The 18176-nt window shown below is 28.0% G+C and overlaps 4 protein-coding genes across 17 annotated transcripts in view; 3 read left to right on the forward strand and 1 right to left on the reverse strand.

Annotated features, from left to right (window-relative positions):
• Positions 1 to 266: 266 nt before the first annotated feature.
• Positions 267 to 4579, forward strand: LOC117212183 (programmed cell death 6-interacting protein). Its single transcript, XM_033456739.1, has 15 exons — positions 267 to 501; positions 823 to 938; positions 1096 to 1223; positions 1334 to 1612; positions 1690 to 1791; positions 1871 to 2093; positions 2171 to 2294; positions 2363 to 2540; positions 2610 to 2771; positions 2860 to 3003; positions 3077 to 3292; positions 3388 to 3537; positions 3608 to 3749; positions 3826 to 4014; positions 4095 to 4579. Exons 1-15 carry the CDS (start codon positions 296 to 298, stop codon positions 4199 to 4201), a joined length of 2466 nt encoding a protein of 821 aa, XP_033312630.1. The 5' UTR covers positions 267 to 295; the 3' UTR covers positions 4202 to 4579.
• Positions 4580 to 4918: 339 nt separating this feature from the next.
• LOC117212184 (alpha-2-macroglobulin receptor-associated protein) lies at positions 4919 to 6960 on the forward strand. Its single transcript, XM_033456741.1, has 7 exons — positions 4919 to 5224; positions 5359 to 5500; positions 5573 to 5743; positions 5826 to 5936; positions 6025 to 6136; positions 6258 to 6414; positions 6492 to 6960. Exons 1-7 carry the CDS (start codon positions 5024 to 5026, stop codon positions 6693 to 6695), a joined length of 1098 nt encoding a protein of 365 aa, XP_033312632.1. The 5' UTR covers positions 4919 to 5023; the 3' UTR covers positions 6696 to 6960.
• Positions 6961 to 6982: 22 nt separating this feature from the next.
• Positions 6983 to 8646, forward strand: LOC117212185 (axonemal dynein light intermediate polypeptide 1). Its single transcript, XM_033456742.1, has 6 exons — positions 6983 to 7270; positions 7374 to 7529; positions 7594 to 7726; positions 7805 to 7950; positions 8026 to 8223; positions 8302 to 8646. The coding sequence occupies exons 1-6, from the start codon at positions 7178 to 7180 to the stop codon at positions 8335 to 8337; spliced, it is 762 nt and encodes a 253-aa protein (XP_033312633.1). The 5' UTR covers positions 6983 to 7177; the 3' UTR covers positions 8338 to 8646.
• A 684-nt stretch (positions 8647 to 9330) lies between these two features.
• LOC117212182 (protein lap4) overlaps positions 9331 to 18176 on the reverse strand; it is a 52342-nt gene continuing 43496 nt past the window's right edge. For 5 of the 14 annotated variants that reach the window (XM_033456731.1, XM_033456727.1, XM_033456737.1 and 2 more), the window contains 9 exons: positions 15699 to 16142; positions 15308 to 15419; positions 15172 to 15228; positions 14982 to 15099; positions 13452 to 13557; positions 13173 to 13286; positions 12957 to 13085; positions 12540 to 12740; positions 11299 to 11568 (listed from right to left, as the gene is read on the reverse strand). In XM_033456731.1, the coding sequence (XP_033312622.1) occupies positions 11299 to 11568; positions 12540 to 12740; positions 12957 to 13085; positions 13173 to 13286; positions 13452 to 13557; positions 14982 to 15099; positions 15172 to 15228; positions 15308 to 15419; positions 15699 to 16142 (1551 nt within the window). Of the gene's footprint in view, positions 11569 to 11834; positions 11946 to 12539; positions 12741 to 12956; positions 13086 to 13172; positions 13287 to 13451; positions 13581 to 14981; positions 15100 to 15171; positions 15229 to 15307; positions 15420 to 15698; positions 16143 to 18176 lie in introns of those variants that run through there. The other 9 variants (XR_004488412.1, XM_033456726.1, XR_004488413.1 and 6 more) reach the window with 9 other exon arrangements.

Below are 18176 nucleotides of genomic sequence, written 5' to 3' on the forward strand. Positions count from 1 at the left end.
TTATATATGTAGATACATGTATTTATAAACTTGTTTGAAAAATTAAAAAATAACGTAAATTTATCTATTCCATGCGACGTTCTTATCATAAAACAAAATTATATTACTTCATATTTATTAAAAATAAAAAAGCTTTAAAATGTTGTGAAACTTTAAAATGTAGTATAAAATAAATGTCATAGTATTGAATACGTGTAAGATATGCATGTATACCATATACCTCAGATATAAGTATGATGTGTGTATCAAGATATACTATTTTGTTCGATCTCAATCACATGACCTACACGTCAAAATGGCTGAGCTAATTGCGGTACCGTTGAAGAAACCGTCTGATGTTGATGTAATTAAACCACTTACAAATATTATTAAATCAACGTATAATAACGCAAACGATCAAAAAGATTATACGGAAGCAATCGCAGATTTTAGTAAATTAAGGAATAATGCTTTGTGGCGAGCTTTCGAGAAATATGAAAGTTCTTTGGAGGTTATATACAGGTATGACTCATCTTTAATTATTATTTTAATTTTAATTATGACAGTACACTAAAAAATGTGACTACTTTATTATAATCTGCTTCATGAAATTTGCATTTAATACGAAATATTCCAATGAAGAAATTTTTAAAAGCAACCGAAGATTAGTGATTCGTGATGTTTTATTAAGTCTGCACTTTTGATATAATTTTGATAAATTAGTGTTGAAAGATATGCAATTATTATAATATAATAAAATAATATCATTAATAATTAATAAAAATTAATTTCTAAGTAATGACATCTTTTTAAATCAAATTTATGTTTTCTTCTTTTTTCTAGTTACTATGATCAGTTGTGTGCGTTGGAAGGCAAGATACCTGCTCATGAATTACAAATTCCATTTAAGTGGAAAGATGCATTTGATCGTACCATATTTGGTGGAAAACTCAGTTTAAGTAAGATATTTTAAATATGCTTTTTCATAGATTCTTAACTGATTAATAAATAAAGATAAGATAAACCTCTTACTGATTACATCAATATTTTGAATTATATTTCAAATAATATTGGTTTTGTGATATTTAAAATAATATATGATATTTGATTTTTCAGCAATTAGTACATTAGCATATGAAAAAGTTTGTGTATTATTTAATATTGCTGCTTTGCAAAGTTCAGTTGCAGCAGCACAGTCTTTAGAAAGTGATGAAGGATTGAAACTGGCTGCAAAGTTATTTCAAGTAAATATTTTAATTCCATTAATTAAATACGATATAATTAGAAAATGATATAAATATTCAATTTGCTTTGGTATAAAAAATGATTCATCTAAATATTGTATAAATTTTAGCAATCTGCTGGTATCTTTAATTATCTTAAAGCAAATGTTATGATGGCTATTCAACAAGAACCAACACCAGATATCAGTCCAGAAACATTAGGAGCATTATCTTCATTAATGCTTGCTCAGGCTCAAGAAATATTTGTACATAAAGCAATCCATGATGCTATGAAAAATGGGATTATTGCTAAACTAGCTGCACAGGCAGAAGAACTGTATGCGGATACATTAAAATTATTTCAAAAGGAGATTTTCAGGGCATTTTGGGATAAAGAATGGGTTCCTTTAGTATGGATTTATAATTTTATTTATATGGAATTTATACAAAATATATAAAATAATTGTTCATAACGTAATAATAATAGATTGCAGGAAAACAAGCTGGATATCGGGCAATGACCGAATTTTATCAATCATTGGTATGCAAGAATAACAAGTTAATTGGAGAAGAAATTGCCAGATTAGAGGTAAATCTTAAAAGTTGGTAATATATTAAATATGTAAACATAAAAATAAGTCAAAATTAATTAAAATGCACATTTTTAGCATGCTGTGGAATTGTTTAAAGCTGCGCAACAACGTTCAAACAAATCCCACTTATTCCAAGACTATGCTAACAAAGCACAGAGAAATCTAACAGAAGTAAAAAAGGATAATGATTTCATTTATCATGAAAGAATACCAGATATAAAGTCTTTGGAACCAGTTGGAAAAGCTAATGTTGCAAAACTGTTATCAATGCCTGAAGTTCTTAGCTCTAACTTTAAAGGTTTGTTGTATATAATAACAAATTTAAAGAATGTTTTTTAGTATAATTTCTTTTATATATACATTATATAATTTTAGATCTTTTTGCTGATTTATTACCTGTTAGCGTACATCAAGCATTATCATCTTATGAAGTTCGTCGGAATGAATTAGTTAATTCAGAAATATCTAAATTACGCGAAATGACACAAATTTTAAACGGGTATGATGATTATGTAAATATATTTAAATGCTGACTTTTTATTTGATGTCTAATAATTATGTTTTTAGTGTGTTGGCAAGTTTAAATTTACCAGCTGCTATTGAAGATACAAGTGGAACTGAGTTACCTCAATCTGTATTAGAGAAGGCTCAATATGTAAAAGATGCAGGTGGAATTCAAGCTTTGGAAAATTCTATGAAAGAATTGCCTGATCTATTACAAAGAAATAAAGAACTTTTGGACGAGGTAAAGAAATGCATGGATTATATACTTTTTTTTTTCGATATAACTGTTCAATCATTACTGTTTTTATAGTGTGAACGAATGTTACAAGAGGAACGTGAGTCTGATGATCAATTAAGAGAACAATTTAAAGAACGTTGGACAAGAATACCTAGCAGTCGTTTAACAGAGCAATTTACTATTACTCTACGGAAATATCGTGAAATTATTAATAATGCTGTATCCGCTGATAAGGTAAACATGTATGAATATATGCATGGAAGATGACTTGTAAAATAATTATTTACATCAAACCTTTTAAGATAATTATTATATCTTATAGGTTGTTCGCGAGAAATATGAAAATCACAAGGAAAGTATGGAAACTTTAAGTTTGCATGCAAATGATTTGATTAATGCTGTGCCAACTGGATTGGCAGTTCAAGAAACCAATACTGTTGTTCAACTTAGGAAATTAATGGAAGATGTAGGTATCTTACGCAAAGTTATATTTTTTGTATTATTTTTTTAGATTACTTATGCTATTAATTTCTTTTAAGATTGAAACACTAAAAACAGAACGCGATGTTATAGAAAGTGAACTGAAATCTGCTATTACCGATATGAAAGCAACGTTCTTGTCAGCACTTGCAAAAGATGGCGGAATTGATGAACCAAATTTGTCAGTTGAAAGCATAGGAAAAACTTATGGACCTTTACAAAAACAAGTGAGAGATAGCGTTGCTCGCCAAGAACAATTAATTGCTGAGATTCAGGTATGTATAAAGGATTACAAAATTATATTGTAATAATTATTTTGCATATTTACAATATTTCCTATGATACATACTAATTTTAAAAACAATTTTAGATGTGTCATACACAATTTACAGCCGAACAATCTGGTAGAGGTAGTTCAAGAGAAGCAATGTTATGTAAATTAGCAGCTGCTTATGATGCATTTAAAGAATTGAAAGGCAACTTAAACGAAGGTGCTAAATTTTATAATGATTTAACACAGGTAAATAGCTGATCATAATCCTTTCATGTTATATTAGAATTAAAATTTATAATTTCTTATACTTGTATAGTTGCTAGTAGTCTTCCAAAATAAAATATCGGACTTCTGCTTTGCTCGGAAAACTGAGAAAGAAGAACTACTGAAGGATTTAACAACAAATTTGAGCCATACTGGGCCAACTCCAACTCCTAACATTCCATCTCATCACGGAGGTATAGATTAGATTTTTATAAATAATATTGCATGTATTCTCTACACAGTTTATTAAAAAAAAATTTTAATATTTAGCAACATCCGGACAAAGCCAATCAGGAATAGAACAAAGTGGATCATCGCAATTACCGTATCCTACGCATTTCCAAGGTGGAATGCCTATACCGTATGGACCTGGTCCTACTACACCATATCCCACATATATCTCCCCTCCTATGCCTACAACGTATAATCCATATGCAACAATGCCTTATCCCGCGCAAGGTGATATAAAAAATGCAGAGTCATTCATATTGTTACATGACATTTCGGAATATACTTTATATTTGGAATTTTATTTTTAGGAGGTTATAATCCGTATCAAAATATGCCTCCAGCTCCTTATGGTGGATACGCAACTCTGCCACGTTATGGCGGTAATCAACATCCTCGCCAAGGACATCCGTTTTGAAGAATGAATAATATTTTATATACGTATACTGTGATTGCATAATATAGCATGCGGAATTTATAAGAATGAAAAAAAAATGTATATGATATAACGTTATGAAAGTTAATGCGAAATACGTTTCAATCTGTCCAATATCGAGCAGTAAAGAAATTATACGTTGAAAATCAATTTTGAAGAAATTATATTCCTTGATTGTTATTGTATTTCATGCAGTTGAATTTTGATATAGAATGTATTACTACGTAATATGTGTTAAGCTTTAAATGTTGCTTCAGGAAAAGAAAAAAGATTTAAATACGATAATGCTCGTGCAATTTATAAATATATTTTGTAACATAATATATTGTAGTCAATGATTATAATGCCTACAAATCGTAATTATTTCATTGTTACTAAAATTCTAATCTTTCTTGTATTTATAAGCATACAATCCTACATATTAGCAGTATTTCAATGCATAACAATTTGATGTTTTTATTCTTAAATTGTATATGACAATTCTCTGTAACAAATGGAAACAATGTAAAATTTTTAAATGTGATTACTAAGGAACTCCCTACATTTACTTTTGATTTTAATAAATATTTATGATACGGCATAATATTTATACATATACTTTTTTCCTCTCGATTAAGAAAATAAACTGAAAAGATTCTGAAATAGAGATTATCTTCCTAATGCATATGTATATATTTCTGCAAAAGCCTATCAAATGAATCTGTATATGTCAGAAGATGATTATCTGCATATGTCAGCAAATGATCACATACCTAATTTTGTATTCTATACGGAAGTAGACGAAGTTGTTGAAAGTGAAAAATTATGGCATTTTTAAGCAGGACCTTTTTATCAATAAGTTTATGTGTTCTGTTATTTCATATAACTGCTGCATTTAGTAAATATTCTGTAGAAGCAAATAAACCGAAATATGAAGATCCTTTACAATTCCCAACCTCTCTTCGTGAATTGGACAAACCATTTCGTATGGCAAAATTAAATGTACTATGGGTAAAAGCGAAAAATGTAAGAATTAATATATTACAAAGATATATTACTAATATATGTAAAAATATATAAGTAAAAATATATATATATATGTAAAGATATATTACTAATATATGTAAAAATATACACATACAGATTAATCTTTTTTGTAGCGGTTGACAGATACAAAACTGCAGTCAATATTCAGTGATCTGAAAATCCACGATAAAGAAGAAATTGCGTATAAACATTTTAAGTCTGAAGGAAAAGATCCGAATGGTGAAGAAGAAGCACGTTTAAGGAAAAAATTAATCGGTAATCTGGAACAAAAGATGACTTTAATATATTTATAACATGTATTTTGTATTGAATTTTTGTTTTTTAAAGGAATTATGAGCACTTATGGGTTATTGGAGTACTTTGAAGATACAGAGAACCCAGAATTATTAAAGAGACATAAAGCTTTAAATGATGGTAATAATTATATTTCCAGAGATGTTTTTAAAGATAGCAGATTAAACAAACTGTGGGCTAAAGCTGAATTGGCAGGCTTTTCACGTAAGTGCCATGTAAGAGAACTATTTACATTTTTAATCTCAACATTGTTTAATTGTACTTAATAAATATAATAAAAATATAGATGAAGAACTACAAACTCTAAAGGAAGAGTTTCAACATCACCAAGATAAAGTGGATGAATACATGAATCTTTTGAAAGATGTAGAAGCTGGTGATCCAGAAACATATAAAAGTTAGTAATTACATTATATGTATATTATAAAATACAATAACTGAAAGTAAGTAAAATAAATTTCATATTTGTCATTTCATATATACAGACAGTCTACATCATAAACCAGAGAGTTGGAATGAAATAGATCACAAGGAAGAAATTTCTAACAAGATTCCTGAAAAAAAGTTAGATTATTTAGAAAAAGCATCTTTACTTAGGTATGGATGGTTGGCACATATATAATTAGTATTACAAAAATATAGTGGATATTTCACTACTTTTGAACATATAATTTAACTTTTAAATGTATAATTGAATTGAGTAAATGTATAATTTCAGAGGAAAACATTTGGAAATTAGAAATGGATTTGATCGTTTGGATAGATTAACTGCAAAAGGACCAAATCATAAAGAATTTATAGAACCAAAAGTTCAAGACTTATGGCGTATTGTATTAAAATCTCAATTCTCTCCAGAAGAACGTGCTTCGTTAAAGGTATTTATATACACGTATAACTATTGGTATTTTATTTCTATACTTGATATATTATTGATATTGTATTTTATTATTAGGAGGAACTGTTACACTATGAAGGAAGATTGTTGAAATTGCGTCATTTACACACGGAAGCTGCTTTAGAAGCCGCACGTCAAGGAAAACCGTATGATGTAGAAAATTCTACTATGGAACATCATATTAAAAAACACTCGAGAACTGTTCAAAAGCTTCATGCAGATCTTGAAACAAGGATTTTGCAAAGACATTCTGAACTATAATATACATATCAACAAATTTACACAAATATTATTATTACTTTTATAATAGTTTAATTGTAACTAAAAGTTATTTTAGTAGTTTTAGTAGAGATATTAAAAAGTTTTTATACGAATTTGAGATTTACAAAGATCTAATTTGAAAATTGTATTATTTTATATTGCATGTACATGATATATTTTTAAAAATAATTACATACATAAGAGAATATTACATAAATAATTTATATGATTTTATCATGTTTACAATAATAAAAGTTATATTATCTAATTCATACATTAAGCTCTTCCCTAATCTCTTGTATTAACTATATTTTACTTAGTAACATATGTTACATCAATATTGCTATGACAATTGTTCATAGATTCAAACTCGCATTATAGTGGAAATAAACAATTAAATATTTATAAATGCCTGTAAACGATTTCTTTCTTTGGAATATATTGATTATTAACGAATAAAGCCCGGATAAATCAGTAATATAATGGCAACGGCAATAAAAGATCGCACTATTCCTACTATGGATACTTTGGTTAAATACGATAATCCAGTCTTAGTTACAGTCCGTCCAGAAAAGGTATAATGTTCACCAATAAAGCAAATACCATTTTTCTTACTATTATCAAACTAGTTATATCTATAATTTATTAAAAATCATCCAACATTTCTTATTACAATAGGCACCTAAAGAACAAGCACCCAAAATCGGAGTAACAATCTGTAAAGTTGAAACCACTATTCCTACGCTTGATACAAGACATGAAACTTCTGAAATTCTCAATAGAATTTTGCCACCCAAACAATGGGAAGAGGATGGTCAAGTTTGGACTCAAAAAGTATGGTATTTTTATGTTTTGATAAATAATGTACTACAATTTGTAATATGTTATTCCATATCAGATATCAAGTATACCAGCAACAAGACTAGATGTTATTAATTTACAAGAACATCTAGACATGAAATTGCAACAAAGACAAGCAAGAGAAACTGGCATTTGTCCAGTACGTAGAGAACTTTATACGCAATGTTTTGGTAAAAGTCTTTAATTGGACGTTAATTTTGAGTATCATATTATTAAAATTATAATTGTTTAATAATACTGTTTAATAGATGAAATAATACGCCAGGTGACAATAAACTGTGCAGAACGTGGATTACTTTTACTTAGAATCCGAGACGAACTTAAGATGACATTAGCTGCATACCAAACTTTGTATCAAAGCAGTATTGCTTTTGGTATGCGTAAAGCTTTACAAGTATGTACTGTTTTTTTTTAATATACAAGAAGATGTACATTAAGAAATGTTATAATTTCAACATGATTTTTAAAGGCTGAACAAGGAAAAGAAGATTTAATTGCTGCTGCAGATGAGCTACAATTACAGAAGGCTGAATTAGAAAAAACAGTTATTGAATTAAAACAGAAATCTGAACAGGCTGAAAGGAGGGCAGCTGAACTACGGGAAGCTGAAGAAAAAAAGCACATGGAAGAAATACAATTTTTGAAAAAGACAAATCAGCAACTGAAAGTAATATTTATATACAATTTTTATATGAATCCTAGACAACTGTAAAAATTTCATTGCTTAGCATTATTTTTATTTCAGGCACAGTTAGAGGGAATTATTGCGCCAAAGAGATAAAATAAGCATAAATGATAATGCACGATAAAAGAAGATACATTATTTTTTATGAATACTTTCAATTCCATTTATTTTAATTTCGTAATAAGGCCAATATAAAAACGTTAAGATATTTTATTTATTTTCTTATTTCTTGAATTAATTTGCACTTACATATATCTTTCGTTTACAAATCTGTTGAACATTGTAAGACGTATAAATGTTGTTCAATAGAAAACATAGATAAATAAATACATTTTTAATTTGTCAACATATAGTAGTACCACAAATATTATGGTAATAGTTGTATGAAATGTTTTTTGTCATATTGTATAAAATACATTTTTTAAACTTTATTATTTATATAAATTAGCAGCTTCAGTTTATTATTCAATATAACCAGATATACTGTATTATCAAAATATAAAATATACGTGGCAGAATGTAATATTTCTTTTTATAATTAATTATTAAAGTAAAGACAAATACAAAGATTCCAAAAGTACATACAAATTATGCCTATTATTGGATTTAACGTCGATGTAAAGTACTTCTAAAATAGGAGTTTCCAACTGTAAGTTTATCATTTATAATTAAGAATAATACAAGTTCATAACATGATATGATTTGTCAACATGTTATAGTGTTAAAAAATGGTGGGATTTTTAAAAAATTCACATTCTAATTAATTTAGTTATGAATTTAATTTCAGAGAACTGTTTTAATAAAATTTTATAATTTGTTAAAAGTAATTATTTTATACGATATTTAACACTATAATTATTACAATGTTTTCTACATATTATGCTACTCGTAATATTACAAAAAGGTTTCAAATCCTATTTGAAAAGTGTTTACACTTTAAACCGTTATAAAGATATAGTTAATGTTGGCACATTATAATTTTCATACAATTCCAGAAGATTATGCCAAGACCAATTATAATGCTGACAATAGGCATTAAACTATATATAACAGTTATTTGGAAAAAAGATATTTTGCATATATTTTTTCTTTTACAATCTTATGAATAATTTAATAAATTGGTCCCGCTCCTTTAATCGCACTTTACACCGCAGTTAATAGTATACTTGTCTCAATTAATGTTTACTTATGCTACATATTTAATTTTATATGTATAATTTGCAAAGATCTTAATACTAATAATATGGTCTGTTTCACTGAAGAATGTATATGATCTATATAAAATGATATTTTTATATTTAAGATGAATCATCTTACTATTGCAAACATATGAAGAATACAAAAAGTTATATCTAAAACACAAATAGTAAAACTATTATGATTTTCAATTTTTTTTACCTGTATATGTTGCAATTTCAACATAGGTAAATATTTTGAACTATATGAGATTACAAATATTATTGGTTTATATTACCAGATAATATACCTACAAAGTATTTAACATTATCATAGAAGTTTTTATATAGAAATTATATTTTTTGTAATCTCACACATACATATTTATTAGAAGGTACTGTTATAGTCAGCGATAAAGAAACAGCATATATTTTATATATTCCGCTTCTTCAATTGTAGTCGACATTTTATTCTTTTAATAAAGTTAAGATTTTAATCTTGCTTCAAATCTCCGCTATTTTTACATCTATTTGTTACATATTGGCTAACTCTTTTTGTGTACTTTTGAATATGCGAGAACATTGTTTAATCATGAAATTATTGAATATATTGTGAAATAAAATATGTTAACGATAAAATATAGCTATCGTTAGTATAAATAAATTAAAACAACAAAATTTTTAAAAGAACGAAATCATGAATATGTATAGTAATAATATATTTTAAACAATTAAAAAATTTAATACTTGGTATTTATTACATTTTAGTGGCAACTTTGACATTAGAATGGATAATAAACTTTAAATAAATTTCTTCCTAATGATGAATGATCAAAAACTATGTCGATATTTAACAATGAGATTAAATATATGTGCTTTTTAAAATGAATCTTAAAGTATATCAAAACAATTTTACATAACATATATATTAATATACTTATCACTAAAGGAAAATAAATAAAATACTTTACAAACCACAACAAATAGCTGTAGTTTACGTTATTTTTCATTTTTAAGCTAACTAATAACATATTTTACATATGTCTGAAAACCAATTGTTTATTACAATTTGATTAAAATCTTTTCATTTGTATATTGTTCGTTTCAGTGACCAAAAATACTGCTCCTGTGTTCCTATTTAAATTGAGGAATTGCTTATATTAAAATATATTATTTAAACTACGAAACAAAACAAAAATTGCAAAAAGGAATGTGTATCATTTTATATAGAACAACGAATATTGAATCACATGAATTTTTCGTATAAACCGATTTCAGTAAATATATTTCATAGGGTATATGATCATAGTACTGACTGTAAAAATACTACTTTGATATTATATTCTAATTTTTTCACCATTAAAATACTTTTTATCGGTATTACGCAGGAGACAAATCTTATGAAACAAGTATAAAATACAAATTCTATGATGTATAAAGAAATAAGGAAATCGATTGCGCTAGTTACAATTACTATGTTGCACCAATCCAGATAAAAATATGATGCGATAATACTAATCACACATGCATTATTTCACTATGTTAATATTAGAAACATAGCACGATCTATGAAAGAAATAAACATAATTCTGAATATACCTAATCAGTTATGTTAAATAGTGAATATGAAATTATATTTTATGTATTATGTATATATATGTGTGCTTCAAAAAAAGCAGCACGCAATGAGGAATCTTTTAAATATTATATGCACCAATATAGTAAGGATTTGAATTCTGAAATGCATGAAGTAGATTGATGTAATGCAAAGTATGCATTATTAGAACACACTTTCACAATGATATAATAAAAAAAAGAAAATATTTCACAATCGTTCTTCCATATGTCTTTCTTCATTTTGCACCAACATTTTTATCTGAGGTCAATGACGACCTTTTTTCGAACGTTTTCGTTTCTTTTTCTTTGAAACAAGAATAGTATTTGCACTTATTTTAGGAGCGGCATCTTCAGTGGCACTTGTAGGTATAATTGTTTCAGTTTTCTCTTGCATGGTATTCACATTAGAAGGCTGTCCAGTAATTTCTTCACTTTCGCTTTCAGCATCGCTTGCTCCTGTTCCGATAATACTTTCTACTTCATCTTCTGCATTACTTAGTTCCAATGATATAATTTTTTCTCGTAGAGTTTCAACCTAATTACATAAATATATACATTGCAAATGCTGAAGTAGACCAGAGAAATTTCTGCATTGATACGTGTAATTATTAATTTAATTACGATAAACGTACGACATATAACGTACGACAAAAAAAATATATTATAGAATCGGATGAAACTTATAACATTTTTACAGTAGTAGTACTTGATATATAGCAATACCACCAAAATAATTATAGTAAAATATTATTTGAAAAGAAAATACCTTTATACATGCTTAAGTAAGTAGTGGATAAGAAAGATCAATAGTAGCATTACCAATAGTACGAGAAGAGTTTGTTAGTGATCAGTAGAAATGAAATCAATTGCTCAAGGTGGTGCAGGTTGCACTTCCATGGTCAGTGCTGGATTCTTGGAACAACAAATACAACCATTGAACCATTTCCATTGGGTTCTTGTGCATTAAAGCAAAATATTTTTTAAAGCAGCATGCATATACACACACATGATTATTCTAAAATTATAAATATATGAGCGCACACACACAAATAAGACACAGTTCACAAGCAACACATATTCTCTCTTTCTCTCTAAAAAAATACTACTTTATTTCCCTTTTCCCTTCAAACTTTTGTGAATATCACCTTTTCCTAATTATGTTAATTGGAGCATTAACATAGTGCCCCAACAAATCATGATCTGCCATATTTTAATTTGATTTTTGAACTTCTTTTTATTATGTCATTGCTTGTACTAAAACTTCGAATTGTAATTATATTACACACCATAGTAATTTTCCAATAATTTTAATTAGTTACAGTATAAGCTTCCATAACAATATTATATTGGTACTTTTTCATTCATCAATTAAATGCCAATGCCATATTGAAGTTCCAGTACAACAGTTAAAAAATTGAACTTCACTTAAAACACGTCTCGAATCGATGATGTGAACAGATAATATTCGGTGCTTAAATTTTGTGCAAACTCTAGAATTTATAATACCTGTCGCTCAATGAGCTTCTCGACGTATTCGACTGTACGGACACGCCGTTCACCCGTCACCTCATCCACGTATTCCTCGGTACGTCGAGTGACCTTCTCGTCCACTACTTTCTCGGATTCGCGTATCTCTTTAGGGGGACCCACCTTGCTGCGTACAGCAAGTTTGGGGAAATCTGCACTAGACGGCCGTAACGTAGTGAACTATGATAGTAAGACAGACAAAGGGGGTACCACTGTAGTTAACATAACATTGTAAATGTACGAACACTAAGTTAGAACTACTGGCGAGCAAAGAAGTAATTAGTAGTACAATAAATAAATGCTGGTTAATCTGTTTTAAACACATCGTTAGATTATGTTCATTGTTTTAGTTTGCTGGTGGTATGACTAGAGCAAAGGTACATTACAAATGCTTACATCGGCTGTCTTTTCTGTTTCAGGAACAACAGTAACAGCATCTGTAGAATCCTGCGTAGGATCTGCCTTATTTGTAGTATCCATCATTTCACTCATTTTCTTAATTACCATCTGTGCTTGAATAGCATCCTGAATATAACCATTTAACATGCAAATAAATGTAAATACTATTTAATATATGAATTTTTCAGGTATGAAAAAGAGCATTATAATTACCTGTTCCAGAGATTTTAAACGTGCTTGTCTCCATGCTGCACGCTTCTCTGCCCTTAGTGCTCTTTGTTCAGCAGGACTCAAATGACTTTCTTCATCTTCATCAGAAATTATACCCTATGCAATAAAAAATTGAATAAGAAACATAAATATTATATCCGTATTAAGTCATTTTAAACATTAGTGTCTCAACAAAATTATTTAAAATACAGAACAATTTGGAATATTTAATTATGATAAATGAGGAATTTGAATGATAAAAATATATTTAAAAAGTAATACCTCCTGTATCAGTCTCTCTTTCAAGCGACGTTCTGCTTTTGCTGTCCTTACACTGCTTGGAAGATTCTGCAGAAGGGGGATCGAACTTCGCGAACTCAGTCGGCTACTGCAAGGTAACGAGCATGCACACTGACAAATCATATACATGTGCCACAGTTTTAATGTTTATTCATTAAAAGAAGAAGTACAAAAGCAACGTTCAATACAAAGGCTAAAAAAATATTGTACGACTTATATACAAACGAGATAACAATACAAAAAAATTAGACTACACCACACATCAACTATAAATCTACGAATAATGTGATTGGATCGGTGCTAAGAGATTCCAAAGAAGAATTATTTTATATTATGGATTTAAGAGGTGATAAGACATTCACATAGATAAAAATGGAAGCAAGTATTAACATTAGATAAATAATAATTATTCTTTGGAATCTTTGAAGTGCGCTTGCAATGCGTGTGAAGAAAATGTATTAAAGCGTGAAGTTTTTGTGAAAATTATATTCCGATGTACATAATTTTTATAAACTTATGATTTGGTCTTATTGAAGAATGAAACATGTAATTATAATGTGCAGTAAATGCCTGTGTAAGCACAACCACAACCTGAACTGCAATGTACAATGTGAATGTGAATTTCATAAGCCTATGTACAAATACACGTTATTTTATAAAAAAAAAAGCAGTCGCTAATCCCTAGCAAAGTCATTTATACGATAATTATAATGAGCATGCACGCTTTATGATGAAGTAACAACTACAACAAAAGCACTGATATAAATTATATATACATATAATATTTATCGCAGGTATAAAAAATACTGATATATACACGATGTCCAGTCATTTTGTATGAAACGTCGGAGTACTTTTTAAACTACAACTTTACTATAAAAATACAATTTTACTAAATATATAAAGAATATCTATTTAAACTAACAATTAATACTCGTAAAATATTTGGTAATTATATAAACACAATCATTTTTCAATTGAAAGATAATTGCCTGTCTTGTACAATACACGTATAATAGACAGATATGTTTAGCATCTTACAACTGAAAGATAATTACATTATTTCATAGTTTCATATACAGAATACGTACTACAATGGAAAAAAATGCTATAATACTCATTTATGTAAAGCAAATTAATTCTGTTCTCTTGTTCTTTTTAATACATTACTACAATATTTTGTATGGGCATTATTTAAGAAGTTATATTGTTGCAAAAAAATTCTATGGCCGAGTAAAATTTGTTGAAATGAGATTGTATTATTATATAATTAGATTATTAGATATTATTTTTTAGAGCTGCAAAAATTTCAAAACATCAATTTTATAGCCATCATATTTTTTAGCATTAATGCATAAAGTATGCAATTTTTTACTAAGCAGTATATTCTCTTTTATTTTTCTTGTTGTAATATGCAGACACAATGAAGTGGAAACAAGAAAGAAATAATAAGGTAAAAAAATTTTAATAATCACACGTTCAAATGCGTAGAATGAGTACAACTTAGCTTACTTAGGTCGCCGGTTATCCTGATCTTCTAATGTTTCCTCTAAATCTTCCAAGCCTTCGTTTTCATCGAGTTGAGCCCATGATTTTAATTCATCCCGCGTTAGAGTAGCTATCTTTTTTTCTGCAAATGCACAATAATATTTGTTAATTGTACGAATTAAGAATTTAATAATATAATTAACGAATACTGTACCTTCTTCTTGTTTCATTTTTTCAACTTCATCTTGACTTAGAAAACTGAATACTTTTTCTAGAAAAATGATAATGAATACAAAAATAATATATCGTATTTACAATTTGTTTATATAAATATATAAAATAATATCTACCTGGCTTAGGGGAAGGTTTCAAATGTTCCTCCATGGCACTTTCAAACAATTTCTTTTTATCGCTAACTGACATCTTCACTAAAGGTGGTGTTGGTGATGGTGTTGGTGAAAGCTGTATTTTGAAATAACACATTAATATTTGATAAAAATAATCCTTATAAAAATATAAATTTTAATCTATCTTTTTTATAACAATTCCACTTTCAATATGCACATTTGAACCTACTACATGCATTTGATTTATATTTAAATAATACCAAATAATTTTGTTAACACGGGTGTTACAATTCTTATGCAATAAAATTCTGCGATTTAAACGCTCCAACATTCTTGGTAAAGAACAAGGAAAGATAGTGCATTAGATTTTTTAAACATGCTTCTTAAAACCCACCTCAACCTGATTACTCCCACCAACAGAGCGTGCGTTCTGTCGTTTATCAAAAGGGACTGAAGTGCCATAATCTCCTATGGATGGAGGAGCAGTCAAAGGTGTAGGAGGAAGTTTGGAACGAGATGAATACTGAGTACTTTGGATAGGATTTTGATAGACTTTCTTATAAGAAGTAATTTGAGGATCAGAAATATATCTATTATCATGCAAAGATGAAGGATATTCATTTGTTGAAGTTGGATAATTAGTTGGTTCTTTTCTAGAACTGGGAGGAAGATCAGCAAATGTAATACTACGTTTCGGTATGGAACTTTTTTTCTTTGGAGAGGGCAAGCTTTGGACAGCAGTAGTGCGATCGAAATTCATTGATGAAGTAAGAGTAGAGACCGGAGATTGGGGCGTTGGACTGTCCACTGAAGTTCCATCTCTCTCTTTGTTCAGTGACTGAGTAAATAACATGAAGATTTGTATTAGTAAAGTTAAAATAATTTTCTACTGGAATATAGAATGCAGTAAAAATGCGAAATTATTAGTTAGGCACTATGTAAATATACAACTATATACAACAGATTAACAAAATAATTTCTGACAACTAATTGATTAACAAGAAATAAAAATGTGTAATATTTATATCATAATATAAGAAATTATCAAATAAGAAAACATTTCTCATTTCTGCATCCTTTGAGTTTAATAAATTTACTTTTTATAAAATTTGTAACTATACTTCAAAAAACAGATTTATTTCCAATACTACATCTCATACAAAATCTATATTAGAATTAAAAAGGAATCAGTTTTGAACTTATTCATTCAATATTTTTCTTCTTTTACCATCTATACATTCAATATTATATCAATTGTACTATTATTGCAACAATTAATGCAGCTTTGCGCATAATTTTTATTTGTATACCCTTCCAATGATTTTAAGTATATTAAAATCGACTTTATAAAGTTACCTCATATTTGTACCCTCTATCCATCACCTTTTCATATATATCAATGCACCATAAGATATTCTGAAATGTCATAACTAGGTAACTTTTATCCCAAATTATAATTCAATAACAGGAACTGTGATCTTTGCGTTACTAAATATGAACATGAAAAATGTATTCTCTTGTAGTTAATAGCACTAATGGGATAAAATGCAATTCACTTTCAGAAGAACCTGTCGCATTGATACATTTGAATAAAGCACTGCATGTATTTCATCTTTATGTCGGTCAACTGGAACTTCAACATTAACATATATATATAATTCTTTTTTTATAATTAGATAAATACTATCTTATCTTTATACTTTGTAATAATATATAAACATCTGGTCCATTAGATTTATATCAACATATAACATTTATAGAACATTCGTAGAATACAGTACATTGATTTATATTTTAATAATGATATGAGTTTACTGTAGAAGTAACCATCCAAGAGTGCTGGCATTTATAACTTACAAAAAAATGTTAGATGCACAAATACCTTATCAAATAATATTTTATGTCTCAATAGACATTGTATTTCACTTTTGTTTCTTTTACTTTAACTGTACATTATATAGTAATATAAATAATTAAAACTTGATATTTTTGGGTACACTCCCTATTTAGTGATACACGCATTGATTATTATCTTTGTTTTCAATGATATACAGCTTTAAATGAATGAAACATGAAATGAATTGTGAATTACAACATAAAAGCTATTCTCTACGATATAATAATGCTTACATTTCTGGTAGTAGTAAAATATTCTAGCTTAAAATAAAAAAGACAGTTCTAGTATATTTTCTACATAGTATACCAAAATATTTGTAAAAATATCAATAAAATTAACTACTGATTTTTTCTTAACACTATATAAATAGAGAATACTAAACAAATAAGATCATTAAAAATAATATATCAAAAGTACCCTAAATATAATAATTTGGAAGTTATTATTTTTTAGATAAGAATATAGACTCCTACTTCCTCAGTCATCAAGTCGTGTATCACGAAGGAAAAAGTCAATAATGCCTGTCTTCAGTGTGATGTAAGTTTCAAGTATATTATTATAAAAATTTATAGAAACATAATACACCTGTTACTTGTCACTCATATTGGAACAGGAATTATTTGCTGTCTTATATCTTTTCTTACTTTCAATAATTCTTGATCCAGTATCCAGAAGTTGATCTAATTTTTTTAAGCTTAATGAATTGCAGTAGTCGTCCAACATACGTTTCCAATCTTTCAAAATAGATTATGAAATAAGTTTAAGAATCAATGTACAAATATCGCTAAAAAATATTCGGTAAATACGTGGGAAGTTCTTGTCGTCTATGACATCTGTCTACCTATCACAGAAGTATCTTTTCATGTTCATCTTTCAACCGATATTCATGAACGAAGGAGTGATGAATATGTACACAAGAGTCTGTAGTTAAAGACGATATCACATTTTCGTGATGATTAAAATCTTGACCCCATT

Source organism: Bombus bifarius, unplaced genomic scaffold (genome assembly GCF_011952205.1).
Source record: "Bombus bifarius isolate JDL3187 unplaced genomic scaffold, Bbif_JDL3187 scf7180000008285, whole genome shotgun sequence".
NCBI lineage: Eukaryota > Metazoa > Arthropoda > Insecta > Hymenoptera > Apidae > Bombus > Bombus bifarius.